At 44.3% G+C, this 27,425-nt stretch overlaps 1 protein-coding gene across 8 annotated transcripts in view; it reads left to right on the top strand.

The window, feature by feature from the left end:
- The window catches only part of TMC5 (transmembrane channel like 5), a 74,770-nt gene extending 47,958 nt beyond the window's left edge, over nucleotides 1-26,812 (top strand). For 6 of the 8 annotated variants that reach the window (XM_047713542.1, XM_047713544.1, XM_047713539.1 and 3 more), the window contains exons 9-21: nucleotides 862-1,006; nucleotides 2,549-2,704; nucleotides 6,134-6,285; nucleotides 8,834-8,912; nucleotides 9,680-9,777; nucleotides 11,382-11,477; nucleotides 14,810-14,885; nucleotides 15,072-15,205; nucleotides 17,474-17,647; nucleotides 19,119-19,197; nucleotides 24,309-24,413; nucleotides 25,601-25,646; nucleotides 26,352-26,806. In XM_047713542.1, the coding sequence (XP_047569498.1) occupies nucleotides 862-1,006; nucleotides 2,549-2,704; nucleotides 6,134-6,285; nucleotides 8,834-8,912; nucleotides 9,680-9,777; nucleotides 11,382-11,477; nucleotides 14,810-14,885; nucleotides 15,072-15,205; nucleotides 17,474-17,647; nucleotides 19,119-19,197; nucleotides 24,309-24,413; nucleotides 25,601-25,646; nucleotides 26,352-26,398 (1,387 nt within the window). In that variant the 3' untranslated portion in view covers nucleotides 26,399-26,806. Of the gene's footprint in view, nucleotides 1-861; nucleotides 1,007-2,548; nucleotides 2,705-6,133; nucleotides 6,286-8,833; nucleotides 8,913-9,679; nucleotides 9,778-11,381; nucleotides 11,478-14,809; nucleotides 14,886-15,071; nucleotides 15,206-17,473; nucleotides 17,648-19,118; nucleotides 19,198-24,308; nucleotides 24,414-25,600; nucleotides 25,647-26,342 lie in introns of all 8 variants that reach the window. The other 2 variants (XM_047713545.1, XM_047713546.1) reach the window with 2 other exon arrangements.
- The last annotated feature ends 613 nt before the right edge of the window (nucleotides 26,813-27,425 follow it).

Genomic DNA, 27,425 nt, shown 5'->3' on the forward strand with positions numbered 1-27,425 from the left:
AGGCTCAGTGCTAAGTGCTTCCTGGGCTGATGTCACTGAGTCCTGCTGTCGTCACTGTGATAATAGCATCTGCTTTTATAAAGAGCCCACTGTTCTAAACACTGTGTTGCCGCTCATGGTGGGCTGAACAGTGCCCTCCTGCCTCCCAAAAAGGTCAGGTCCTAATCCCCAGAAGCTGTGAATATGTTACCTTACCTGGCAAAGGGGTCTTTGCAGATGTGACTAAATTAAGGATGTTAAGATGGGCCACTTAATCATAAGGGTCTTATAAATGGGAGGCAGGAGGGTCAAGGTCAGAGAGGATGAAAGATACTGCTCTCTTGGCTTTGAAGTTGAGAGGGACCATAAGCCAAGGAATGCAGGCAGCCTCTAGAAGCAGGAAAAGTCAGAGGAACAGATTTTCCCCCAAAGCATCCATAAGGAACACAGCTCTGCTGACACCTTGAGTTTAGAACCATCTTCTGACTTTTGACTTCTAATAAGAGAATACATGTGTGTTGTTTTAAGCCAGTAAGTTTGGGGCACTTCGGTGCAGCGGCAAGCAGAAACTCATACAAAGCTCTGTGAATGGGTCCTGTTATTATTCCCATTATATAGATGTGGAAACTGAGGCTCATAGCAGTTGAAAGAACAAAGATCCCCCAAGTCGCCATCCAGGATAGTCAGCCAGGCTGACTTGTCAGATCTTAAAGCCAGTGCTCTTAACCATTATGTCTGTGATCTTATTGTCCCAGTAGAACCTGCTGCTAGCTCTTCCATGTTGCCTTTTGCTGTTAATGATCAGACTTTCCTTTGTTTAATTCCTGCATCCCCAGTGTCTGCTTCAATAACTTTGAATATTTTCGTTTCTGCCTTCCCCAGCATGGCCAGGTATTTCCGGAACAACTTCATCAACCCCCACATTTACTCCAGAGGGATAGCTAAACTGATTTTCTGCTGGGACTTCACCGTCACTCACGAAAGAGCTGTCAAGCTGAAACAGAAGAATCTTAGCACTGAAATCAGGGTAAGGCAAGCTTGCTTTACACAGCACCTTCCCATGGCAACTTCCTTCAGTATGTCTGTAACTTTTCTTAAAGTAATAATGATTTTTTTTTTTTGGTGGTCCCTGAGCGTGGCAAAAAAAAAAAAAAAAGAAAGAAAAAAAAAGAAAGAAAGAAAAGAAAAGAAAAGAAAAAAAAAAAACACAGAACCAAAAACACCTAAAAATGTTCATAATGCTGGGGTGCCTGGGTGGTTCAGTGGTTGAGCGTCTGTCTGCCTTCAGCTCAGGTCATGATCCCGGGGTCCTGGGGTTGAGCCCCATATTGGGCTCCTTGCTCAGCAGGGAGCCTGCTTCTCACTCTCCCACTCTCCATGCTTGCATTCCCTCTCTTGCTTCTCTCTCTCTGTCATAAATAAATAAAATCTTTTAAAAAAATTCATAATGCCCAGTGCTGGTAATGGTTTAGGGAATGAACTTTTCACATGCTGTAGTAGGTCTGTAGTTGGTATGAGCTTCCTAGGGGACAGCTGAGGGATTTATACCAAAATGTTAAATGTAAATGCTTCTTGACCTCACAGTTCCAAGTTTAACATTTTTTTCCAGTGGTTTTCAACTCTGGACAGTTTTGCCCCTCAGGGGACATGTGACAATATCTGGAGACTTTTTTGATTGTCACAGTGAGGGGGAGGGTGCTACTGGTGTCTATGGGTGGAGGCCAGGATGTTGCTAAACATCCTGTAATATACAGGAGAGTTGTCACAACATAGAATAACAGCTGAGAATTTCACTGATGCTGAGGTTGAGAAATTCTGGTCTGTAGAAAAACATTTATTAAAAAGAAAGAGGGGGAGAAAACCCATAAACAAACAAAAAACCCAAACACAGACTTTTTTTTTTTTTAAAAGATTTATTTATTTATTTATTTGACAGAGATGGAGAGAGGGAACACAAGCAGGGGGAGTGGGAGAGGGAGAAGCAGGCTCCCTGCTGAGCAGGGAGCCTGATGTAAGACTTGATCCCAGGACCCTGGGATCATGACCTGAGCTGAAGGCAGACGCTTAATGACTGATCCACCCAGGCACCCCCCAAACACAGACTCTTAAATACAGAGAACAAACTGATGGTTGCCAGGGCGGTGGCGGGGGGCGGCTTGGTGGTGGAAATGGGTGAGATAGGAAAAAAAAAAAGAGCAAGCAGAATTTATAAGCAAGGGCTTTTCTTTGATAAGAGGTTTGAAAATGCTAACTTCCTTGGTATAAATACCCAGCCTTATTTTTCAAAAAAGAGTTTCATAACTTGAAAGAACTTTCCTTAAGAGCACGGTCCTAATCTGTTGGTCCCTTCTGTTCCTGAAAGGTGTTTGACACCCTGATGGGGATTCTTGGTCCTTTTGAGATTTTTCCCATGGCTCTCTCATAATCCATGTCCAACATCAACTTTCCCCTTTCTTCTGTGGATCTGGGGTGGGTTTGTGTCTCAGAGTGCCACAAAGACTGACCCGGAGAGTCTTTGCTAACAGTGGAGAGGGGGCCATGGGCCCGCTTGACTTCGTTGTGCTTGTAGGAAAACCTGTCAGAAATCCGTCAGGAGAATGTCAAGTTAACGCTCAATCAGCAGCTGATCCGCTTCTCTGCTCACCTGGCGGCCTGGCTTGTGTCTACTGGAGTTGCGGTTGCCTGCTGCGTCGCTGTTTACTACCTGGCTGAGAACAACTCAGAGGTAACCACAGGGGCAGAAGCCCCAAAGTCCAGGTGAAGGGATGGGATGCTGGAGGGGAGGGCAGGAGAGAGCTGCTGCTCACACCAGACTCCGTGGCCAGCAGCATTGATGTCAGCTGGAAGCTTGTGAAAAATTGCAGAATCTTGGGTCCCTCCTTGGCCCGTAGACTCGGAATCCATCTTTACCATGTCCCCAGGTGATGTGTGTGCACACCTCAGAGCTAGAAGCTCTGGGCTAGTGGAGAGATGGGCACTTGGACCACACACCTAGTATTTGGGGTTTCTTTCTTTCTTTTTTTTTTTTTTAAGATTTTATTTATTTGCCAGAGAGAGAGAGAGAGAGTGCACACAAGGAGACAGAGAGGCAGGCAGAGGCAGCGAGAGAAGCAGGCTTCCTGCTGAGCAAGGAGCCCGATGCGGGACTCGATCCCAGGACCCTGGGATCATGGCCTGAGCCGAAGGCGGCGGCTTAACCAAGCCACCCAGGCGTCCCGTATTTGGGGTTTCTAATAAAAATAATGCCTCCCGATGGGGGGAGGGGGTTGGGAGAGGGGGTGGGGTTATGGATATCGGGGAGGGTATGTGCTATGGTGAGTGTTGTGAAGTGTGTAAACCTGGCGATTCGCAGACCTGTACCCCTGGGGATAAAAATATATGTTTATAAAGCTGTAAAAAAAAAAAAAAAAAAGAAAGGATGAATCCCCAAGTTTTGTAGCAACATGGACAGGACTGGAAGAGATTATGCTGAGTGAAATAAGTCAAGCAGAGAGAGTCAATTATCATATGGTTTCACTTATTTGTGGAGCATAACAAATAGCATGGAGGACAAGGGGAGATGGAGAGGAGAAGGGAGTTGAGGGAAATTGGAAGGGGAGGTGAACCATGAGAGACTATGGACTCTGAAAAACGATCTGAGAATTTTGAAGGGGTGGGGGGTGGGAGGTTGGGGGCACCAGGTGGTGGGTATTGTAGAGGGCACGGATTGCATGGAGCACTGGGTGTGGTGCAAAAATAATGAATACTGTTATGCTGAAAAAAAAAAAAAATAATGCCTCCCACTGCCCCTGGCACTGAGTAGATACTCAGGAAGTATTGTGATCTGATGGACTTTTGTGAATGAGTTAACCTTTCTAAGCCCTGTATTCCTCACTTGCAAAAACAGGAATGATGGTACATGGTTTTGTGGGTGTGTGGTCAGGACCAGAGAAGAGTTAGGTGAAGAGTCTACTTAGTGTCCAGTACTGTGGGTGATGAAAGATGTTTGCTTTTTTCTTTATTTCCTAATGATATGAACTTGGAGACTAATTAGCTGGGAGATCTGGGCAAAGTACTGTTTTTCTGTAGGTTTTGACTTTCAGATCCCCTGGAAAAGGGGCTCATTGTGGCCAGTTTGCTGACTTTTAGAATTGTGGTACAGGTGGGTCTGATTACGTCACTTTCTTTAATGGCTTCCTGTTGCCCTCAATATAAAATCCATCCTCCATGGCACGATTGACAGATCTTATATGATCTGACCCTGCCCATATCTCCAGTCTCAACACCCCACAACTACCCATATCCTACACACCAGCACTCAGTGCTGAACTGAACACAGTTCCCTGAACACCCCATGCCTTTCCTTATCTCGAGATGGGACACATGCAGTTCATTCTCCACCCCATCTCCCCTTATTCCCTTATCTGGTGAACTCCTCCTCCTCTAGACCTCAGCACAGTCATTTCCTCACCACCACCACCCTCACTAGACTGAGTTGGGTATTCCTATCCCTGTGCCCTTCTCATGTGTAGTATTGAAAAAACCTGTTGATACATCTGTCTTCAAAAGATGGTAGTGGGGCTCTAGGCCCAATACCTCGTACATAGTAGATGCTCAGCCGAATGGGTGAATAAGTAAGGGAGAAACCAGCGAGAAAATGGATGTGGGATTATATAAACCTAAGGGTTTGCCATCATCCATGCTGAGGTGTGCCCTGAAAGAGGGGAAATTAAGTCTCAGTGCTTAAGGCCTTAACAATGCCCTACTTAGGATGTGACCAGGTAGCTGTAGGCATAAAGAAGACTATTGAGTTTCTTCTTCACCTGGAAGCTTTTCTCTACACCCACCTGAAGTGAAGGAGGGCAGGTAACGGGGTGAGGAGGCAGAAGTGGAATTGTTTGAACGTCTGCTCTGTGCCAGGCAGGGGTCACATTCATTGGCAACTATAGTTTCCTGAGAATGAGTGAATGATGTCCTACCTGTGTTATTTAGGGGCCAGATCTTGTCCTATTTGGTCTCATTTAATTCTATCTATCTATCTATCTATCTATTTATTTATTTATTTGAGAGGCAGAGAGAGAGTGGTGGGGCAAGGGCAGAGGGAGAGAATCTTAAGCAGACTCCCCACTGAGCATGGAACCCGAAGCAAGGCTTGATCCCAGGACCCCGGGATCATGACCTGAACCAATATTAAGAGTCAGACACTTCACTGAGTGAGCCACCCTGGTGCCCCTGGTCTTACTTAATTCTTGAAATGACTCTATGGGTTACATGATAATCTCTTCATTACACAGACAGGGAAAAGGGCCTCAGAGAAGCTATGCATCTGGCCCCAGGTCTTGAAGCTCATAAGCATGGGGAGGGGGCAACATTTGATCTATCTTACCCTGGTTACAAAAATATCGCCAAAAGGGGAGGTGGGGCTTTCAAAACCATCCAGAGGTAAAGGGAGGCAGGGTGGGGGAAGGGGGTAGTGGGAGACAGAAGAAAAACCCACAGGAATCCCTTACTCCAAGGATACTGGCTGAGGGGCACCCGAGACCCCACCCTGAGCCAAATACCAGAGTGTTGCATCCACATGAAGGAAGGGGTGTCTCTCTTGACCTCATACAAAGGTATGGCATGGTCTGGCAGAGGCCCCCCTTTCTCCTAATTCAGCACCCAATGACAGCGAAGCCTGGTGTAAAAGAACAGGGCCGCACAGGAGAGGGGAGGGAAAATTCTACAGTGATCGATACCCACGTGCTGTAGCTTCACCAGATCTAAAGTTTTGCTTCAATGGCCAGGGCACACCTTCTTGTCGCCCCAGACCTCTTGCCAAGGATTGTAAAATCATAGAATGGCCGTTTGCATTCAGGCCTCTAAGGCACATCGACCTGGTTCAAATCTTCCACTTGGTAGTGAGTGACCCTGGGCGAGCATTTTTGCCACTCTGACCTCAGTTTGCCCATCAGATAAGTCTATTCATACCCACCTGATTGGCTGTCCTGAGGATTACATGCAGTCATGTGGGTGATGCTTGACTCAGGGTAAGTGCTCAAGAACGGGTACCTTGATAGCTAATCCCAGAGAAGCTACTCCTGGGTTTTCCCCATTGTGGACAGCCTTCTGTGGGAGGCCGACAGGAGTTCAGTGCACACCTGGCATCTCATTTCTTTCCCTCCGTCCTCTGCAGTTCCTGAAGAACCACAGGAACCCCGGGGCAGTGCTGTTACTGCCTTTCCTTGTGTCTTGCATCAATCTGGCTGTGCCACGTCTCTACTCCCTGTTCAGGCTGGTGGAGCGGTATGAGGTGCCACGGCATGAAGTCTATACCCTCCTGATCCGGTAGGTGTGCCCGCCTTGTCCAACACCAGCCTCCAGTACCATGGAGGGCAGGTAGGGTTAGGCTCAAGGACCAAAGTGCTGTTGTCAGAAAGATGTCCAAGAATAAAGTGTTTCGTAGCCAGAAAATCCAAAAAGCGCTCAGAAAATACAGTGAAGTCCACCTGCCTTTTGCTCAAAGTAAGGGCTTATCTTTCCCCCAATTGCAATCAGCCTGAGGATTAACATAGGTCTCAGTTATGAGATGTACAGATGTGTATGTTGTTGACTGCAAAAAAGGTTCCTGGCTGAGGAGTTGTGTGGGGACTGAAATTTATCAAGTGTTCCCATTAGTCAAGCTCTGAGCCTTGGTAGCCATTGCCTTGGCTGGGAGGAAAAGGGGCATTTTTGTAATTCACACACCCATATGGAGGTGGAGGGGGTGCTTTTGGCAAATCATTGCCTGGGAGGGTGTGCCTTTTTGTGCTAGAGGTGACCCCGGGGTTTCAATAAACATAGCATAAAATTCCCTAGGTTTTGTCCTTATTCCTTCTTCTGGCTAGTTCCCTGACCAGTTCCTGGTTATGGGTATTTATAATAATAGGTCTGTACAAGGCAAATTGAATTTCTTTACTGATCAATTCGAGAGCCCTTGCCTTCCACAGCATCTGAGATCTGACTCCTGATCAGCTTGCCAACCTCATTTGGAGAATTTGGAGGGAGGGTGGTAGACCTGTGTGCTCAGCAGGCCATTTTGTTTTTGTTTTATTTTGTTTTTGTTGTTTTTTAAAGATTATATTTATTTATTTGACAGACGGAGATCACAGGTAGGCAGAGAGGCAGGCAGAGAGAGAGGGGGAGGCAGGCTCCCTGCTGAGCAGAGAGCCCGTGCGGGGCTTGATCCCAGGACTCTTGGGATCATGACCTGATCCGAAGGCAGAGGCTTTAACCCACCGAGCCGCTCAGGCGCCCCTCAGCAGGCCATTTTGAACCAATCACTTTGCTATTTGTGTTTTTCCTGATCCCTAAAGAGGTTAATTGTCTTTTCATAGACATCAGCCATTTGTACCACTTCACAAAATACTCAAAATATTCAAAATCTTCTCTACATGAAGAGAGAATGGGAAAGCTCAGAAATAGACAATTCTTTTCGATCTAAGATGAGCTTTTCTCAGCTTAGACGAGTGTGTTTTCAACTTTAATATGGAACGACCCTGCAATAAAGGTACACTAATGCATTAATCCAGATATATGGAGCATCTGCTGCAAGAGAGGTATGGGCAAGAAATCAGGGATCTTGCATTGAAAAAGACAAATCCAGTTCCCTTCCTTCATGGAACTTACTGTCTAACGCTGTGGTTCTCAACCTTCAGCACACACTAGAATTACCTGAAGGGATTGCTTGGCCCCATCCCCAGAGTTTCTGATTCTGTAGCTCTGGGGTAGGGCCTGAAAATTTGCCTTTCTAGCAAATTTGTAGATAAGGCCGATACTACGGGGTTGGAGGACACACTTTGAGAACCACTGGTCTAGTGGCACACAGTTCTTGGCACACCAGTGCTGAAGCCCTATAAAACCAGCAGGTGTTGACTTAAGGCAAAATGACTGGGTTTAAGAGCTCAGGCTCGTAGAGCAGATGGTCCTCAGTTTCAACCCCTTGCAAACTGTGTGACCTTGGACAAATTGTTTCACCTCAAAGCTTCAGTTTCTTCATCAGTAAGATAGACATAAAATACTATCTGCATGATGATATGATTGTAAGGATTAAGAGTTATAAAGTTGTGGGGTGCCTGGGTGGCTCAGTGGGTTAAGCTGCTGCCTTCGGCTCAGGTCATGATCTCAGAGTCCTGGGATCTCTGCTCAGCAGGGAGCCTGCTTCCTCCTCTCTCTCTGTCTGCCTCTCTGCCTGCTTGTGATCTCTCTCTGTCAAATAAATAAATAAAATCTTAAAAAAAAAAAGTTATAAAGTTGTAAGTATTAAGTTGTAAAGATTAAGGTGGTTCAGTAAAGTTCTTAACACAGTGTACTGTCTATGGTCAGCACCCAGTGAATAGTATGTACATTTACTGTTAATACAGTCAGTGAGAAGTGAAGTCAGATAGTTTGGAGATGCACCAAAAAAGGTTAGATCAGTTGATATGAATTAGGTTATGCTGCAGTAACAAACATACCCTCTCTACTCAGTCTCAGTGGCTTAGAACACAAAGATTTATTTCTTGCTTATACTATATTGTCCCTTGTAGATGAGAGGGGGTTTTGGTCATGTCATTCATGCAGGGATCCAGACTGAGAGCAGAAAGCATCTCAAATATTGCTGATGGCCATTCCAGAGGGAAGACAGTGAGCTCTAGAATCTCACTGGCATTTAAATGCTCCAGTCTTGAAGTGACACAAAGGGACACACATCACTTCTGCTCACAACTCATTTGCCAGAACTAGCCCTATGGCCCCACTCAAACCAGAGGGGAGCAGAAATTTCAGTCCTATCATGGGATCAAAGGGAAATATCAGCGAACAGTTCTAATGACTGTCATGGAAGGTAATGGTAGTTGTTTTCTCTTCTGTTATTTAGAAACATCTTTCTGAAAATATCAATCATTGGAATTCTTTGCTACTATTGGCTCAACATTGTGGCCCAGGCTGGTGAAGAGGTGAGATTTCTATGCTGTTCTGCCTTGAGTTTGGTTTCTTAACCTTTTGACCACCAGGGAGGAAGTGAGTTTCTCTGGTTTCTCAGAATTTCTATTCATGATCTTAGAGTATATATCATATTATCCTTCCATTCATCTGCCCATTTACCCATCCATCCATCCATCCATCCTTGGGCTGTACACTGAAAACCACCCTCTTCTTGTTTGGCCAAATCTAAAAGTTCCCAGTCCATCAGCTCATAGAACTGACTTCCTGCAGAAATAATTGACCACCAGTCCCATGAACTGAATAAGTCAGCGTTCCAATTTGTGCTAGCCTGCTAAACCCCTAGGCCGCTTTCTTAGTCTTGCAGATATTAATGGATTTTCTTAAGGTTAATGAAAAGGGTGAAGGCCTTATTGCCATTGATGCCTTCTGCTCTCCCTGGCTGAAAAATGGGATCCAGAGAGCATAGGACAGGGATGAAAAGTTTTAAGAGGAGAGATAGTGAGAAGGGAAAGTTTGGGACACATGTGGGGGACCAGAATTACTGGGGGGGAGAAGGGGCACAGACAGGGAATAAACATCCTTGAAAACAAACTCAACAAATTAATGTTGCATCTGTGCCTAGAGTGGGTCTGCTTTTCTGGGTATGCAAGGTCTCAGTCAAACTGACCTAGTCCTAATGAATGTCATGTCCTAATGAGTGCAGAATGCCAGGAACAGATGGGAGTTGAGCAGGAAGCAACAGCCCCTTCCCATCTCCTGACTCTTGTTTGCCTTTCAGTGTTGGGAAACCCTCATTGGCCAGGAAATCTACCGACTCCTTCTGATGGATTTTGTGTTCTCTTTAGCTGATTCCTTCCTGGGCGAGTTCTTGAGGAGGTAAATATCTGTCAGCCTTGAGTAATTAATACCTGATGTTGGAACCAAAGCTGTTGTCTTGGCTGAGCAGGAAGGATGGTTATCTTTTACGCTTATATACTAGTACATAGGTGTCCCTTGTGTACTTTTTATTGTGTACTGTTACAAGTCTGCCTTTAGTTCTTTGGGATACTGCTTTCTTCTGAATTAACCGATATTTCAGTTTTACCTGACAGCCCTGTTGTTCAGGTTCATTTGGTTCAGCTAGCCCTTTACAACCTTCTCTTGGAAAAAAAAATAAAGGCTAGAATCAAAACACAGAAACTGAAAGTCATTTGAGAACTTTCCGCTGTAGATAATTTTCATTCTAGTGTATATCGTTCCAGATTTTTCTATGCGCATACTGCTGTGTGTGTGTATGTGTGTGTGTGTGTGTGTGTACATACTATATAATTTCAAAGACAGAAATAGGGTCACACTGCACATCATTGTGGTGTTTGCGCTAATTAATCTTAAGACCCTGCTGTGGCATCTCTCCCTGACAGTACATCTGGACTTATGTCATCAATCATTTAGTTGGATTTGATTAATGTGCTCATTGTTATTTTAGAAACCAGGTATACAGAATTGAGGCAGTGTTCTCATTGGCCCATGTGTAGTCCTCTTTCATTGATTTATTCATTTATTTGTTAATAATATGCTGAGCATCTCATTCCTTATAGACGCGTACAAGTTTCTGTGAGCTGCCCTCATGATAAGATGGCATGACGTAAAGATTCTTTCCTCAGTGGGTAGCTTACATGCCCAGTCTCCTCACTCAGTCTGCCCAACCTCACTTTTATTATAGCTTGGGTCCAGAGTCTGGATGTAAAGGTGAGGAGGTTTTTTTGTTTTGTTCTGTTGTTTTTTTTTTTTTTTTCCCAGTGGGAATTTTATTTATTTACTTAATATTTATGATTTTATTTATTTGACAGAGACGCAGTGAGAGGGAAGGCAAACAGGGGGAGTGGGAAAAAGAGGAACAGGGATCCTAATACACGGCTTTATCCCAGGATCCCGAGATCATGACCTCAGCAAAAGGCAGACACTTAACAACTGAGCCACTAGGAATCCCCAACTCTGAGATTATTACATGAGCTGAAATCAAAGAGTCAGATGCTTAACCTGAGCCACCCAGGCACCCCTCTAAAATTGTTTTAAACCACTTCAGCAATATCTGTATTCAAATGCATTGTATTAATTCCATTTTCCCTCAAGTCCTTCAATTATTTCTTTGAAAATATGCTTGTACTTGGAACCTTTCAAACATTTTTTTTTAAAGATTTTATTTATTTATTTGACAGACAGAAATCACAAGTAGGCAGAGAGGCAGGCAGAGAGGCGGGGGGGAGGCAGGCTCCCTGCCTAGCAGAGAGCCTGATGGCGGGGCTCCATCCCAGGACCCCGGGATCATGACCTAAGCCGAAGGCAGAGGCTTTAACCCACTGAGCCACCCAGGCGCCCCCCTTCAAACATTTTTAAGGGTACTTATGACTTTATTCCAAACTGGTGAGCCTCTGCTTTGGGAATCTTTTGAAGGAGAGAGTTGATGATTTGGGTACTAAACTCAGATGTTTTTTTCACAGACTCATTGGGATGCAGTTTATCACAAGTTCTGGCTTACAAGAGTTCGACATTGCCAGGAATGTCCTGGAACTGATCTATGCACAAACTCTGGTGTGGTAAGTTTTGAAAATCTTCAGACCAACTCAGAAATATTTTGTAAGTGGGGATATTTTGGCTATTGTTACCCTTATGAGCACTTTCTAAAAACCACGTTAGGAAAATGCATCACGTGATGGCATCTTAACCATTTCTAAATGTACATTTGAGCTGTGTCTATTTGCATAGCTGTACAATAGATCTCCAGAACTCTCTTCATCTTGCAAAGCTGAAACTCCCTACCCATGAAACAAAAACTCCCCAGCTCCCCCTTCCCCAGCCCCTTGCAGCCCGCACTCTATTTTCTGTCTCTATGAGTCTGACTGCTCTAGATACTTTATGTCAGTGGAATCATGCAGAGTTTATCTTTTTGTGACTCCTGTATTTCACTTAGCATAATGTTCTTTGGGTTCTACATATAGTAGCTGACAGAGCACTTCTTCCCTTTGTAAGACTGAATAGTATCCCATTGTGTGGATACACCACATTTTGTTTATCCATCCGTCCATGATGGCCTTTTGGATTGCTTCTACCCCTTGGTTGCTCTGAATAACGCTGCTATGATTATGGGTATGCAAATGTCTTTTTGAGACCCTGCTTTCAGTTCTTTTGGATATATACCCAGAAGTGGAATTGCTGGGCCTTATGGCACATAGGGTCACTCTTAGATTTTTTTAATAAAGGATGTTCATAAATCAGCTAATATGATAATAACAAAATATTTCCATTTATCAAGTGCTTACTTTGGTTGTTTTTTTTTTTTTAAGATTTTATTTATTTATTTGACAGACAGAGATCACAAGTAGTCAGAGAGGCAGGCAGGGAGAGAGAGAGAGAGGAGGAAGCAGGCTTTCCGGGGAGCGGAGAGCTCGACATGGGGCTCAATCCAAGGACCCTGGTATCATGACCCGAGCTGAAGGCAGAGGCTTTAACCCACTGAGCCACCCAGGCGCCTCTGGTTGGGTTTTTGAATCCTAGAAACCAAGACCTCATACTACTGACCACTTGAAGAAGGTTCCAGTAGCCATGAAGTGGGGGAAAAGTTACAATCAGAGGTGACCATCATTACTTCTGGGCCTTTACGGTTTGCATTAATAAATTGTAAATAAGCACAATTGAAAACACATGTATCTTTTCCTTTCTCCATGGCAGTTCTAGATTTAACCTCTGTGCATTTTAGGAGAATATTGCCTTTGCTGATGAGCTTTGAAAGATGAAACTATTTCACTTAGTGAAATAAGTCAGTCAGAGAAAGATAATTATCATATGGTTTCACTCATACGTGGAATATAAGGAATAGCATGGAGGATTATAGGGAAGGGAGGGAAAACGGAATGGGAAGAAATCAGAGAGGAGACAAACCATGAAAGACTGTAGACTCCTGAAATCAAATGGAGGGTTGTAGAAAGGAGAGGGGTGGAGGGAAGGGGTAAGTGGGTGATGGGCATTAAGGAGGGCATATGATCTGATGAGCGCTGGGTGTTATACGCAACTAATGAATCATTGAACATTACAACAAAAACTAATGATGTACTATATGTTGGCTAATTGAATTTAGATAATTAAAATAAAAGAAGATAACAGAAAGGTGCCTGGGTGGCTCAGCTGTAGACCATCCGGCTCTTGGTTTCAGCTCAGGTCATGATCTCAGGGTTGTGAGTTCGAGCCCTCATCTGCTCCATGCTGGATGTGGACCCTGCTTGGCATTCTCTCTCTGCCCCTCCCTTTCTCACTCTCTTTCATTCTAAAAAAAGAAGACAACAGAAAGGGAGTGTATGTTAGGGATGATGATAGAGGTGAGGTGAGGTGTTTCCCAAACTTTAGGCTTTTGCACACCAGCCTATTTTTTGGTGTATGTTTATTTGACCGCGAGAGAGGGAGCACAAGCAGGGGGAGCAGGAGATGGAGAAGCAGACTGCCCACTGAGCAGGCAGCCAGTGTGGGGCTCGATCCCAGGATTCTGGGGTCATGACCCGAGCTGAAGGCAAATGCTTAACCGACTGAGCCACCCAGGTGTCCCTACTTACGTTGTTAAAGACATCTTTATTCTTCAACCATAAATGGAAAACTAGTGTCATTTGAGAGAAATTTCAAGTAACTTGAAAAGAAAATCAAACCAGGGCACCTGTCTGGCTCAGTTGGTAGAGCATCCGACTCTTGATCTCAGGGTCGTGAGTTTGAGCCCCATTTCTGGTGAAGAGATTACTTAAAGAAAAGTGTCAGTCACTTTAAAAAAAAATAAAATAAAACCAAGCCAACACAGTCATTTAATTCTAGCTAGGTGTTGCTATCTGCCAAGGCTCTTAGTTTAAATCTTCCTGCCCCCCCCCCCTTTCTTTCAGGGAAAAAAAGGGATGTGGGCAAGTGTTAGGGCCAACAGAGCATGATTTTCTTCTCTTGGCACTTAGGAACATTAGGGAGAATTGAGGGGGAATGCCCTTCTCATGTGTAACTCAGTGCAGTTTAAAGATTTTTTTATTTTATTTTATTTATTTATGTGAGAGAGAGAGAGAATGAGAGAGAAGGAGCATGAGAGGGGAGAGGTCAGAGGGAAAAGCATACTCCCTGCTGAGCAGGGAGCCTGATGTGGGACTCAGTCCTGGGACTCCAGGATAATGACCTGAGCCAAAGGCAGTCGCTCAACCAACTGAGCCACCCAGGCACCCCATTCAGTGCAATTTAATGCCTGTCCCTGCAGGACCTCAGACTGTCTTAAATGCCATGAAGGGAGAGGGACATGTCCCCCATTTGCGACACCTAGGTTAGGGCTTGCTGAAGGCCATTTGGTGGTATGTGGGTGGTGTTTTCTGCAAAATCTCTTTCCCAAAGCTGGGAAGAGAACAAGTGAGGATCCTGGGTAAGGTGGGGGTGTTCCTGGTTTGCAGTGACAGAACAGTCTCCCCCTTTTGTTAGGACTGCCATAGACAAAGTACCACAAGAGGGGTGGCTTAAGTAACACGATTCTGGAGGCTGGAAGTCCAAGGTCAAGGTGTTCATAGGGTTGGTTTCTTCTGAGACCTCCGTTCTTGGTCTGTAGATGGCACCTTCTCGCAGTGACCCATGGTTCCTCTGGGTGTATCTGTGTCCTAATCTCTTCTTTTAAGGACTAGGCAGATTGCATTAGGGCCCACCCTAGTGACCTCATTTTACCTTAATTACCTCTTTAAAGACCCTATGTCCAAATATAACACATTCCAAGGTACTGGGAGTTAGGACTCCAACATATGCATTTTGGAGAAACACAGTTCAACCCGTAATCCCCTCTTTCCCTTCCCTTCAAACCCCTGTATCTCCCCCTACTCCTCACTCTGTGTGTCTCCCCCTGACCTCTGACACTCTTTTTCCCTCATAGGATTGGAACCTTCTTCTGCCCTCTGCTGCCCTTTATCCAAATGATTACTCTTTTCATCATGTTTTACGTCAAAAATGTGAGTCAATCTGAAGTTGGAATCAATTAGCCTCTCTCAGTCCCATGTGACCCTGTGGTGGTTGAAATTGCATTGGGGATGGTAGGGGTTGGTGCTGAAAAGAGTATCAGGAAGCCAGTGCCCAGGTGGGGTCCCTCTGGCCTGCTTCTCTGGCCGCAGATGGGAGCTGACTGTTTCTCTCTCCAGATCAGCCTGATGATGAATTTCCAGCCTCCAAGCAAAGCCTGGCGAGCCTCACAGATGATGACGTTCTTCATCTTCTTGCTCTTTTTCCCATCCTTCACCGGGGTCCTGTGCACCCTGGCCATCACCATCTGGAGGTAGGAGATAGGAGCCTTATGGTGAGGTCTTAGAGATGGGGTGGGTGAGTGTTTTAACATATCGGCTTTATTATGATTAAGGTATGGTGAGGCCAGCAGATCAGAAGGTGAATGCTGGGGGTGCCTGGGTGGCTCAGTGGGTTAAGCCGCTGCCTTCAGCTCAGGTCATGATCTCGGGGTCCTGGGATTGAGCCCCGCATCGGGCTCTCTGCTCAACAGGGAGCCTGCTTCCTTCTCTCTCTCTCTCTCCCTCTGCCTGCCTCTCTGCCTGCTTGTGATCTCTCTCTGTCAAATAAATAAATAAAATTAAAAAAAAAAAAGAAGGTGAATGCTGTTGAAAAGGTGATTTGTTATTCTCAGACCACAGTAGAAGTGGTGGTGGGGGATGGGAATACCACACCACGGAGGGCCGCGTGTGGAAGCCCCAGGGTTGGTCAGGTTGCAGAGGGAGTGAGGAGAAAATGTGAGCAAGAGCCTTTATGGTGGTTTCCATGGGAAGGAAAGGTCGAAGCAGGGTAGGCAGGTTTAGGATTGGCTAGTTGGAACAATTTCAGTGGGCTTTGAGGTATAGGGGCTGACTGGAGTTGTCTGGTACTTGGGGCCTGGGGTAATCAGGGCATGGGGATAGTGACCCTGAGTGTGAGAGCCTGATAGAGTAGATGGAGGGTGGGATAAGGGCTCTGGACCAAGGGCTGTCTCTCCAGGGTCAGTAAGACCCTGGATGTCAAAACATCAGAGTGAGAAGACATGCTTAATAAGCTTGATACATTGTTTAGCCCAAGTTCCCTTGGAAATCAGCAGACACAACAACCGAGGGAAGGAGGAGATCTTGGTTTGGTCATCACCCAGCAGGTGACTTGGCACAGCTTCCTCGCTTCTCAAAGTACAGCTGCTTCCCAGAACAGGGACAGGACTTCAGCCAAGTGAACCGAAATGCCCTGCTTGAGCTGGTTCCCTCCTAGCTCTCTGACCTCAACCCACTTTGGCTCCACTTTCCTTCATCCTCGTGGCTCTTGCTCCATGCCTGGGACCCTGTGAGCCTCTCCTGACACAGGGTGGAGTCTTCTGTTTGAGGGGTTCTCCCCACTCCCCTTGCTTGGTGACCTTCCGTCCACCCTCTGTTTCTTGGCTCAGAAGTCATCTTCAAGAGGTGACCCTCCTGACCCTGCTTATCTATGTCAGTTCCACCTCTGCTCTCTCTCAGGGCAGTTTCCTTTTTTCATTCCATCGTTCATGGTCAGAAATGCCTTCATTTGAACCTTTGTTTAATCATTACCCATTAGTCGTTCATTTTTCTTTTTTTTTCGTAGTTTATTTTTTAATTAAAAAAAGATTTTATTTGAAAGAGAGAGGGAGGGTGCAGAGGGAGAGGGGGGGAGAGGCAGAGGGAGAGGGAGAAACCGACTCCCCACTGAGCTGCCAGCCAGATGCGGACTCCATCCCAGAAACCTGGGATCATAACCTGAGCTGAAGGCAGATGCTTAACTGACTGAGCCACCCAGGCATCCCTAGTGGTCCATCTTTCTTACTAAAGTGTAAACCCAAGAGGGCACAGTCCACATCTGTCTTGTTTACTATGGAATCCCCAAGGGTTAGTATCTAGCACTATGCCAGGTACAGGTGCAGTAAACTTTTATCGAATGAATGAATGAGTGAATGAATGAATGAATGAAAGAACAGAGGAGTTGACTTTTAGGATGTAAGCAGAACTGGAACCATAAGGAACTCAAGTGGCTTCAGGGCAGGCTCCTCAGTTTAATGATGTCTTTGCATCTCCCTTTTCTCTCTCTCTCTAACCAGTTCCTAGTTTCCCTCTAGTTTCTGTTGGTTCATAACAACTGACTACATGTGGCCACCGCTGTTGCCACAATTCAGGTCCAGCTTCACAATTCATAATTCACAATTTACAGTTCAGGTTCAGCTTCCACAAATCACAGGGTCCCCTCTTCATATTTCTTAGTTCAAGTTCCCCAGAAAAAGAATCTGACCCCCCAGTTCAGTTCTTCAGGCCAGGATATCACTGTCTGCTCTTTGGATGGGCAACAAGTAGATCTGGTGAGAAGCCTGTCTGGGAGCAGGTCCTTGGAGTACAAGTCACATGTATAAAACATACTAGCTGAGGCCTCAAGGGAGAGGGTTTCGTTTGGAAGGGGGGTCTGTGTTCAGCAGATAAGAATTGCTGCTTCCAGGGGCAGAGCCCAGAAAGGACAGAAAAAGCTATACCCAAGTCCGGCGCTAGAGATGTCTTTCTGTCCATTGTTTTACCAGACTGAAACCTTCCGCTGACTGTGGCCCCTTCCGAGGTCTGCCGTTCTTCATTAACTCCATCTACGGCTGGATCGACACCCTGAGTAAAAGGCCCAGCTACCTGTGGGTTGTTTGGATCTACCAGAACCTCATCGGAAGTGTGCATTTCTTTTTCATCCTCACCCTCATTGTGTTGTAAGCGGAGCACCTGGGGAATCTGGAGGGGGAAACATACCCTTTAACTCTGTCCTGGGTGGTCCGGGGGAGGTTTGCTGGGAGAGCAAAGAGCTACAGTGTAGCTCAGTGTTCTGAATGCTCCTGACTTTGCCCTTGAATTTTTAAAAAAGTTACTTATTATTATCTTGTCCTAGGTTTTCCTTTTTTTTTTTTTTTCTTTTTTTGCCGGTTTTATGAAGGAAGCAATGCCTGTAATGCCCCCTCTTAAGAAATAACATGAACACAAAATGAAAATTTGGATTTGAGACTGCTTGGGAAAATTATGTGTGTGATTCTTTCTGAGATTCTGATTCCATTGAAATGGGTCGGGCGTTGTTAGTAGGTAGGATAGTGTTCTTCCATTTGCAGATAAAAACAATTGATTTCTGACTTGTGAAAAAACAGATCTGCCAAGGCTGGGGTCATCTTCTTGTGGGAACAGTTGGTTGGCTAATAGCTGTCCCTATCTAGAAGCCTAGTCCTGGTGGCGTTGGAGACTGCAACCCCTCCTCGAGAGAGACGAAACTCAAAAGCACAGGCTAGTGGAAGCAGTGGATGGTGCTTACAGAGCAGCCTCTCGGTTTTATAGGTAGAAGTGATGAGACAGAGATGGGCTGGCTTGCAGAGATAGGTTCTGGGCTGCACAGTCTGTGAGTGACACAGGGGTTAGAACCAGGGTGTCCTTGCTCCGGGTCGTGCCCTCCCTTCCCTACACTAGGTTGTCACCGACCTCTTTAAAATGCTGAGCTTTCCTAGGGCCTTGTTGCATCTTACTTCTAATTCACTGGGTAGCTTATTAGAGATCCAGAATCTTGGGCTCTACCCCAGATCTACAGAACCCCAGAATCTGCATTTTGACAAGCTCCCCAGGAAATTTACGTCACATTGAAGTTGGAATAGCAGTGTCCAGACTCACAAACTGGCTACACATGAGAATCATGTGTGATTTCTAAAAATACTGTCATCTGGCCCTCTGCCCAGAGAAGCTCAGTTAATTGATCTGAAAAGAGGCCATGGAATGAATTTTTTTTCCATCTCTCATGATTCCGTGTGCAGCCAGGTTGAGAACTGTTGCTTTTTTTTTTTTTTTTTTTTTAATTTACTTGAGACAGAGAGCACAAGCAGGGTGGGGGCAGGATCAGAGGGAGAAGGGGAAGCAGACTCTGTGCTGAGAGGGAGCCCAACATGGGGCTTGATCCCAGGACTCTGAGATCATGACCGACCCCAGCCGAAGGCAGATACTTGACTGACTGAGCCACCCAGGCACCCCTAGAGCCATTGCTCTGATGTATTTAACCTGTAACTCACCCAGATACAACTTTTCAGGAACACTGTAGGGCCAAAATCCACTTGCAAGTATATATCTCCGTTTCTTTGCATCCTTTTGGAATTTGGGGCCTGCAAAACATTGGCAAAAGTGTCTGTCATTCTTTCTTTTCTTCTCTTCTAGAATCATCACCTACCTTTACTGGCAGATCACAGAGGGAAGGAAGATAATGATCAGACTGCTCCATGAACAGATCATTAATGTAAGTTCCCTCAGTCCCTCTGTTATCCTCCTCCCACTTTTTTTTTTTTTTTTACATTTCTTAAGGGGAATTTCCAGACATACTCTGAATAGAATAGTTTATTGAACCCACATTTGCCCACCACTCAGTACCAACTACTGTCAACATTTGGATACTGTTATTTTATTAACCCTCACATAAATCTCTGGATTATTTTATTTTATTGTTGTTACATATAACACCCAGTGCTCATCATCTCTGGATTATTTTATTTTATTTAGTTAATTTATTTTTTTATTTTTATTTATTTATTTTTTCTTAAAGATTTTATTTATTTATTTGACAGAGAGAGATCACAAGTAGGCAGAGAGGCAGGCAGAGAGAGAGAGAGAGGGGAAGTAGGCTCCCCTCTGAGCAGAGAGCCCGATGTGGGACTCGATCCCAGGACCCTGAGATCATGACCTGAGCCGAAGGCAGTGGCTTAACCCACTGAGCCACCCAGGCGCCCCTAATTTATTTTTTTAAAAGATTTTATTTATTTATTCGACAGAGGGAGAGAGAGATCACAAGTAGGCAGAGAGACAGGCAGAGAGAGAGGGGGACGCAGGATCCCCGCCGAGCAGAGAGCCTGATGCGGGGCTGGATCCCAGGACCCTGAGATCATGACCTGAGCCGAAGGCAGCGGCTTAACCCACTGAGCCACCCAGGTGGCCTCTCTGGATATTTTTTTTTAATTAAAGATTTTATTTATTTACTTGAGAGACAGAGATCACAAGTAGGCAGAGAGACAGGCAGAGAGAGAGGGGGAAGCAGGCTCCCCACTGAGCAGAGATCTGGATGCGGAACTTGATCTCAGGACCCTGGGATCATGACCTGAGCCGAAGGCAGAGGCTTTAACCCACTGAACCACCCAGGCACCCTCTCTGGATTATTTTAAAGCAAATCTAGACTTATATCATTTTATCTGTAAAAACTTATATGTGCCTAAGAGAAACAGACTTTTTTTTTTAAGATTTTATTTATTTATCTACAAGAGAGTGACAGAGATAGTGAGAGAGAGCAGAAGCCTGGAAGAGAGGGAAAACATGCTCCCCACTGAGCAGGGAGCCCGATGGAGATACACTTTTAAAAAATATAACCACAATACCATCATCACACCTAAAAGAAAGGGTAATAATTCCTTACTGTCATCTCATTTGCAATTAATGGTCAGATTTTCCTGATTCTCCCTTGAAGTGTTCTTTTTAAAACTTTTTAAAAGATTTTATTGATTGCTTGAGAGAGAGAGAGAGAGATACAGAAAGCATAAACAGCGGGAGAGGCAGAGAGAGAGGGAGAAGCAGACTCCCCATTGAGCTGGAAGCCTGACTTGGGGCTCGATCCCAGAACCAGAGACCATGACCTAAGCCAAAGGCAGAGGCTTAACCATCTGAGCTGTCTAGGCACCTCTCTGAAGTGTCTTTTTACACTAGGGTTGTTCAAATCAGGATCTGAGAAAGTGCCGTAGGTAGCACTTGTTGATATGTTCCTTGCTTCTTTCTTTTCTTTTTTAGGTTTTTATTTATTTATTTGGCAGAGAGAGCGGGAGAACACAAGCAGGCAGAGCAGCAGAGGGAGAGGGAGAAGTAGACTCCCCACTGAGCAGGGAGCCCGATGTGGGGCTTGATCCCAGGATCTTGGGATCATGACCTGAGCCGAAGGCAGTCACTTAACCAACTGAGCCAGCCAGGCACCCCTTGTTTCTTTTTATCTATAATTGTTCACACCTCCTTTCTTCTCTTGCCATTTATTGTTGATGAAACCAGATCATTTGTCTTGTGGTAGTTGTTACATTCTGGATATATCTGATTTGCAACCTTGTCGTGGTGTTCACCATGTTTCTTTTTTCTTTATATTTCCTGTACCCTGCTGGTGAGATTTGAAAACCTGATTAAATTCAGATTCAGTGTTTTAGCCAGAATACTTCAGAGATGATGCTAGGAGCTGCTTATGGCGTCACCTTGAGATGTAAAATGTCCAGTTGTCTATTTTTGTGATGTTAAAAGCAATCAGTGGGTCCGTGCTTAGTTAGCCAGACCCATCCATTGTAAGGCTCCCCATCTGCCTTTCACCTGATGGATTTTGCAGGCTTTGATTAATATTGCCTAGAAGACCTACTGATTTTGTTAGAAATGACAAAATAGTGGTACTCTACTCCTAGAAATTCTTCTGCATTCCTCTATGAAAAAAGGAATTTTTGCTCACCAACTATTTGATTATGTTGTAATGCAATTTATAAAGGAAAGGCAACATAAATGCATTTTTTCCCTTTTATTTACCAGTTTTTGAAATGGGTTGGTACCCTCCTGTATTAGTTTCTTGGACCTGCCATAGCAAATAACCACAAACTTGGTGGCTTAAAATAACAAGTTTATTCTCTCACAGTTTTTGATGCCAGAAGTCCAAAATCAAGGTGTCAGCAGGGTTGGTACCTTCCAATGCTGTGAGAGAGAATCTGTTCCATGGTTCTCGTAGCTTCTTTTGGGGACCACTGGCTCACCTTGCTGTTTGCTCAGGGCTTCCTAACTGCTCTCTCTGCCTCCATCTTTGCAAGTTCCTCTTCCCTGTGTTCCTGTTTCTCCTTCTCTTCTAAGGACTTGTCATTGAATTTAGGGTTCATCTTCATCCGGAAGGATCTCATCTCAGATTCTTTAATTACATCTACAAAGACTTCATTTCCAAACTAGGCCATAGTCACAGGTACTGGGGTCAGGATAACTTGGACATTATCTTTTCAGAAGGGAGATACTGTTCGACCCGCTATACCTAGCAACCTCCCAATGTGGCCAGTGAGGATTTTAAAATTATCCTTATGGATTCATAGATTTAAGTTTACTTGGGCATCTTTCAATTATAATAATTTATTTGTGCTTAAACAGTCTCATCCTTTGCTAATGGAAATCCTTTTGAATTAGCTCCTAGGCTCTTTTGACATGACTCTAGAAGTCGTTTTTTTTTTTGTTTTGTTTTGTTTTTTTTTTTTTACACATTTTGTTTACTTGACAAAGAGAGAGAGTGAGCACAAGCATGGATAGCTGCAGAGGGAGAGGAAGAAGCAGGGAGCCCCACGCAGGACTCGATCCCAGGACCTTAGGATCATGACCCAAGCCAAAGGCAGCCACTACCAGCTGAGCCACCCAGGTGCCCATTATGACCCTAGAAATCTCTGATAGGTTACTTGCTCTGTGGAAGGACAAGATGTTCCAGGCTCTTCTTGTTCATTACGTGTCCCAGAACATGAATAATTTTTTCAAGGAGTCCTGGTGAAATGGTATTTAGAGACCACAGTCTGGGAATAAGGTTGCTCATGGCTGCTAGGCTGGTTCCCTTTTCTTCTAAATGCCAACATAATTATGACATGAACACTTACATCTAAGAACATGGGAAAGAAGCAGGATTCCCTAGGGTACTATCTACTCGAATCTTTGGGGTTTCAGATCACTTGGATTGGTCCTTTATATGGTATAAAGAAAGGGCATGGATTAATTATGTTCTTTTCCCTGCCTGTCCCCAAAAACATCACCTGTATTTTTCTGATGCAGCATGTAGAATATTTTGGGCAGGTCTTTAGAAGATTTTAACTGGGGAGGGATTTGATTTTAAAACCTTCTGTTGTAAGGGCAGTGCCAAGTAAACTGGGGAGGAATTTAGATGGCATCATTTCAGGGAGGCATCAGAAGCATCTCCACAGGTCTGCATCCTTGGAAGTCTGGCCCAGAGGGTGGACCACAAAGATAGGCTCATTGTCTCCAAAAGAACCCAGACTAAGAGGCTGGAAATAGGCTCAGTAACAATCCTTCTCAAAGTATGATCACCTTCACTGAAACTCTTGAATGCTTATTAAAAATGCAAATTCCTATTACCCCGATCTCCTCCAACAAGTAATGGCAACAGATAACATTTGTTGAGCATTTACACGATGCCTGGCATGGGCTAAATAATGAACAAAAAATCTGATTTAATCTTTATTACTCTCTCTGGGGCATACACATCTTTAATCCTTACTTTAAAATTAAGGAAACTAAGGCTTACATAGTGAAATGACCTGCCCAAAGTCTCAGGGCTAGTAAGTGGTGGGATTTGAATTGGGAAAGGCCAAAGTTTATACTCTTAACTCCATGCAGCTTTGCCTCCCTGAGTTAAGATCATTTGGATAAATCCTAGGAGTTTTCATTTTTGCAAGCTCTCCAGGTAATTCTAATTGGCACTAGAGTATGGAAATGGCTGTTAGAGACCAGCACTTTCCAAACCAGTTGGCTATATCCCAGACAGCTAGCAGACTTGTTTAAAATGCCAGTTCCCAAGGACAGCTCTTCCTTGTGGAATTCCAGTGAATAAATGTAGAAGGAATGAGGGAAATAGAAAATTATTATGAGGGGTGCCTGGGTGGCTCAGTCAGTTGGGCGTCTGCCTTCATCTCAGGTTGTGATCTGGGGGTCCTAGGATTGAGCCCTACACTGGGCTCCTTGCTCAGCGGAGAGCCTGCTTCTCCCTCTTCCCCTACTTGTACTCTCTCTCTCTGTGTCAAATAAATAAATAAAACCTTAAAAAAAAAGAAAATTATTATGAAGCAAATACCACAGCAAAAACTGTTGGATGCTAAATGATAATGATAACTGTTCGTTAGATACTCAAATTCGTGGGTGAAAGTTTAATGAGAAAAAAGGGTGGGGTGCCTGGGTGGCTCAGATGTTAAGCATCTGCCTTCGGCTCAGGTCATGATCCCAGGGTCTTGGGATCGAGCCCCGCATCAGGCTCCATGCTCAGCGGGAAGCCTGCTTCTCCCTCTCCCACTCCCCTGCTTGTATTCCTTCTCTCACTGTCTCTCTCTGTCAAATAAATAAATGAAATATTTAAAAAAAAAAGACTCTCTCCCTCTGCCCTCTCCCGCCCCCTCCCCACTTCAAATACATAAGTGAATCTTAAAAAGAAGAGAGAGAGAGAGAGAAAAAACATGGTGACAGTCTCTATCCTGTGTCTGGGACCCTACCTGCCTAAAAAAAAAAAAAAACACCCTTCTTTCCATCATTTTCTTCTTAACCTCACACCATCCTCCATATTTTTGTTCTTAATTTTGTTTTCCTTCTTGGCAGGAGGGCAAAGATAAAATGTTCCTGATAGAAAAGTTGACCAAGCTGCAGGATGTGGAGAAGAGAGCAAACACCAGCTCATTCATCCCGGAAAGGAGAGATGTAGAGGTGAGACGGGAGTTCGCCTTGGGGTCCTGGCTCATGACACAGACTTGCCTCCTTGTAAAATGTGTGTCAGGAAACTAGGATAACACAAGGGCACTTCACTTTCTATGTTTAAACATTTCTGTATTTTTTATTTAACAAATAATGTCCTTTCAACCCTATCCAAGCTGACCCTTGTTCTTGGTGCTGGGGTTACCATGATGAAGGCCCTTATGGGGCTTGGGTGCATCCCTTGTATAATCCAGTCATCCAGAAGTATTTCCACTGAGAAAGAAAGTACCTTGAAATCTCATCCCATGATGATAATGGTTCAGTGTATACTCTTCCGGATCTTCTTCCCTAGGCATCTCTAAATATACATGTATATGCGTCTACATATACAAATTTATTAATTTATTAGAAAAGTGGGGCTATACTGTACACATGGTATCATAACTCCATCCCTCATCACTTAATACTAAATTTCTGACATCGTTTTAGTCTGTGCATACTTGGATATTTGGGTTGTTTCCAGGTTTTTTGTTTCTAATACTAAAAACAGTGTGTAATGAAACATTTTAAACTATTTTTACGTGAATATTTTTGCCATAGGGCATGCCCGTGATAATGTTAATAGATTTTACCATATCATACTCTTAAGAAGATTTTACCAATTTTATGCTTACCAAGAGGGTTTAAGAAGTATTTGAAATTCTGCTCTAAGTCCAAAACCCTTGTTAGTTTCCTTGGTGTCCCAGAAGATATGGATAAACAGTAAATCCATTTTAATTCAAATGCCACTGGTTTTTGGAAGCTAGGATCTTGTCGGAAGAGACTGCCATGCCATTTACTATCTGTGCAAATTAATACCATTAGCATGATGTAGATACAGCCTCTAGAGGCCTGACTCTAAATCCTATGCAGGCAGAGATGCTGTCTGTACCCTTACAGCCCCGGGCACTGATATATTACCTGGCATATTGTAGATGCTCAGTAAATATCTAAGAGATGAATGAATAAATTAATGGAATCACTTTCACTTAAAAGACCAAACAAAACATGTTTGCTTTGTCTGTGACTGAGCCCTGGTTTCCATCTGCCACATCTTAATTTTGAAATGGCGGGGGCTCCCAGATCCCATCAGCTATGCAACAGGACCCGAGTCTGCATTCTCTTCCAGTGATGAGGCCACCTGTTTTATTCCCTTTCAGCAACCGGACCCTTTGCATGTCAGGGAACAAGATGCTGCTCCTCATGGTGAGTAACCAGACTGGCCCTGAAGGAGACCCAATTTAACCAAATAAGAGAGGGTCAGAGCTGCTCATGCATCAGCCTTTCAATTAAAAGAACTGACCCAAACTGGCTTTAGCAAAAATCCGAGAATAATTCTTGCCTGAAGCATGGCCAGAAGCTGAGACTAAGAATATGTCACCAGAACCTGGTTTCTTTCTATACCGTTTTTTTCCATGTTAGCTCTTTTCTCGAACAGGCTCTTGCTCACAATTTATCAGCCTCTCATACCTTTTCAGATTCAAGTCTAGTGGGAAAGAAGGAGAGACCCAGAATTCTCAATGTATTTCATTGGATCTGACTGGGTGATGTGTGCATCCATGAGCCAATTGCTGTGGCCATGAAAATGTGATGATTCATTGGCCAGATCAGACATCTGTAGGTAGAGGTGGTACAACCAAACAGACCCTAGGGACTGAGAATGGGGAAGGGTTGACTTCCCAAAGGAAGTCAGGAGTTGAGGCCAGAGGGGAATGAATTTTAGGGAGGAAACAACAAACCCATCCATCTTTTTTGGGATAGCATTTACTGATGACACCTAATGGTGGGAGTTCAAGGGGAGAATTGCAGAAACTTAACAGAAGAAGGCAGGAGGATCTTGAATTTGGTCTTTCCCTTGGAGACACAAGGCAGTGGTGCATCGGTGCTCATTCCTCTTTTCTCTGTCCATAGACCTGCGATTAAGGCGATCAGTTCAAGAAGAGAATCCAGAGGCGTGATGTTTGTTGCGGCAGTCAGACACACATCAAATGAAAAGACAAAGATGGAACTACTTCTTCCATGATACCCGGGCCTTTCTGAGCTTCAGGAGGGGAATTCAAGCCATTATCCAGGACGGGAAACTGGCCACATTGAATATACTGATGCAAATTTGGCCATTCCCTGCTGGGTTTTGTTTTTTTTTTTAATACCTGGATTGCTGATTTTCCAAGATAAAATAATTTAAATTAAAGACTGTTGTAACATTTGAACTGGTTCATAAAGACCTGGAAGAGAGAACCTGGGAATTATGTATTCAGTCCTTAAGAGATGTGTATATGAATTATTGGTCCTTAGAAATCTCTCCTCCGGGCGCCTGGGTGGCTCAGTGGGTTAAGCCGCTGCCTTCGGCTCGGGTCATGATCTCGGGGTCCTGGGATCGAGTCCCACGTCGGGCTCTCTGCTCAGAGGGGAGCCTGCTTCCCTCTCTCTCTCTCTCTCTCTGCCTGCCTCTCTGTCTGCTTGTGATCTCTCTCTGTCAAATAAATAAATAAAATCTTAAAAAAAAAAAAAAAAAAAAAGGAAATCTCTCCTCCCAGCCCAGGCAAAGGTTTGGAAACCAGTGCTCAAATAGTCCAGCCTGAATAAAAATGGGATCCTCAATCAGGGATGTGAGGCCTCTAAATTTGGGAACCTACATTTGTTCATGACTTTGAACTACAAATATCCCACCCCATGTTACCCAAAGGTAAAATACAACAAGAGATCTTATCTAAAATCTTTATTGAATATCAAGTATGAGTCTTCGGGGTTGGTGTGGGTGTGGATTGGGACTCTACCCCTGTGAGATTGACACATGAGTCAGCATCAAAGTCTTACGTTGAATCAAACATGAAACCAGTGGTGATGTGAAACATATGTATGTATATGTGTGTGTGGAATGAATATATATGTACGTGTGTGTGTATATACACACACATATATATATATAGCATTCTTTTTAATATTTTTATTTAAGTAATAAATAATAAATTTTTATTTATTGAA

Source organism: Lutra lutra, chromosome 18, assembly GCF_902655055.1.
Source record: "Lutra lutra chromosome 18, mLutLut1.2, whole genome shotgun sequence".
Classification (NCBI taxonomy): domain Eukaryota; kingdom Metazoa; phylum Chordata; class Mammalia; order Carnivora; family Mustelidae; genus Lutra; species Lutra lutra.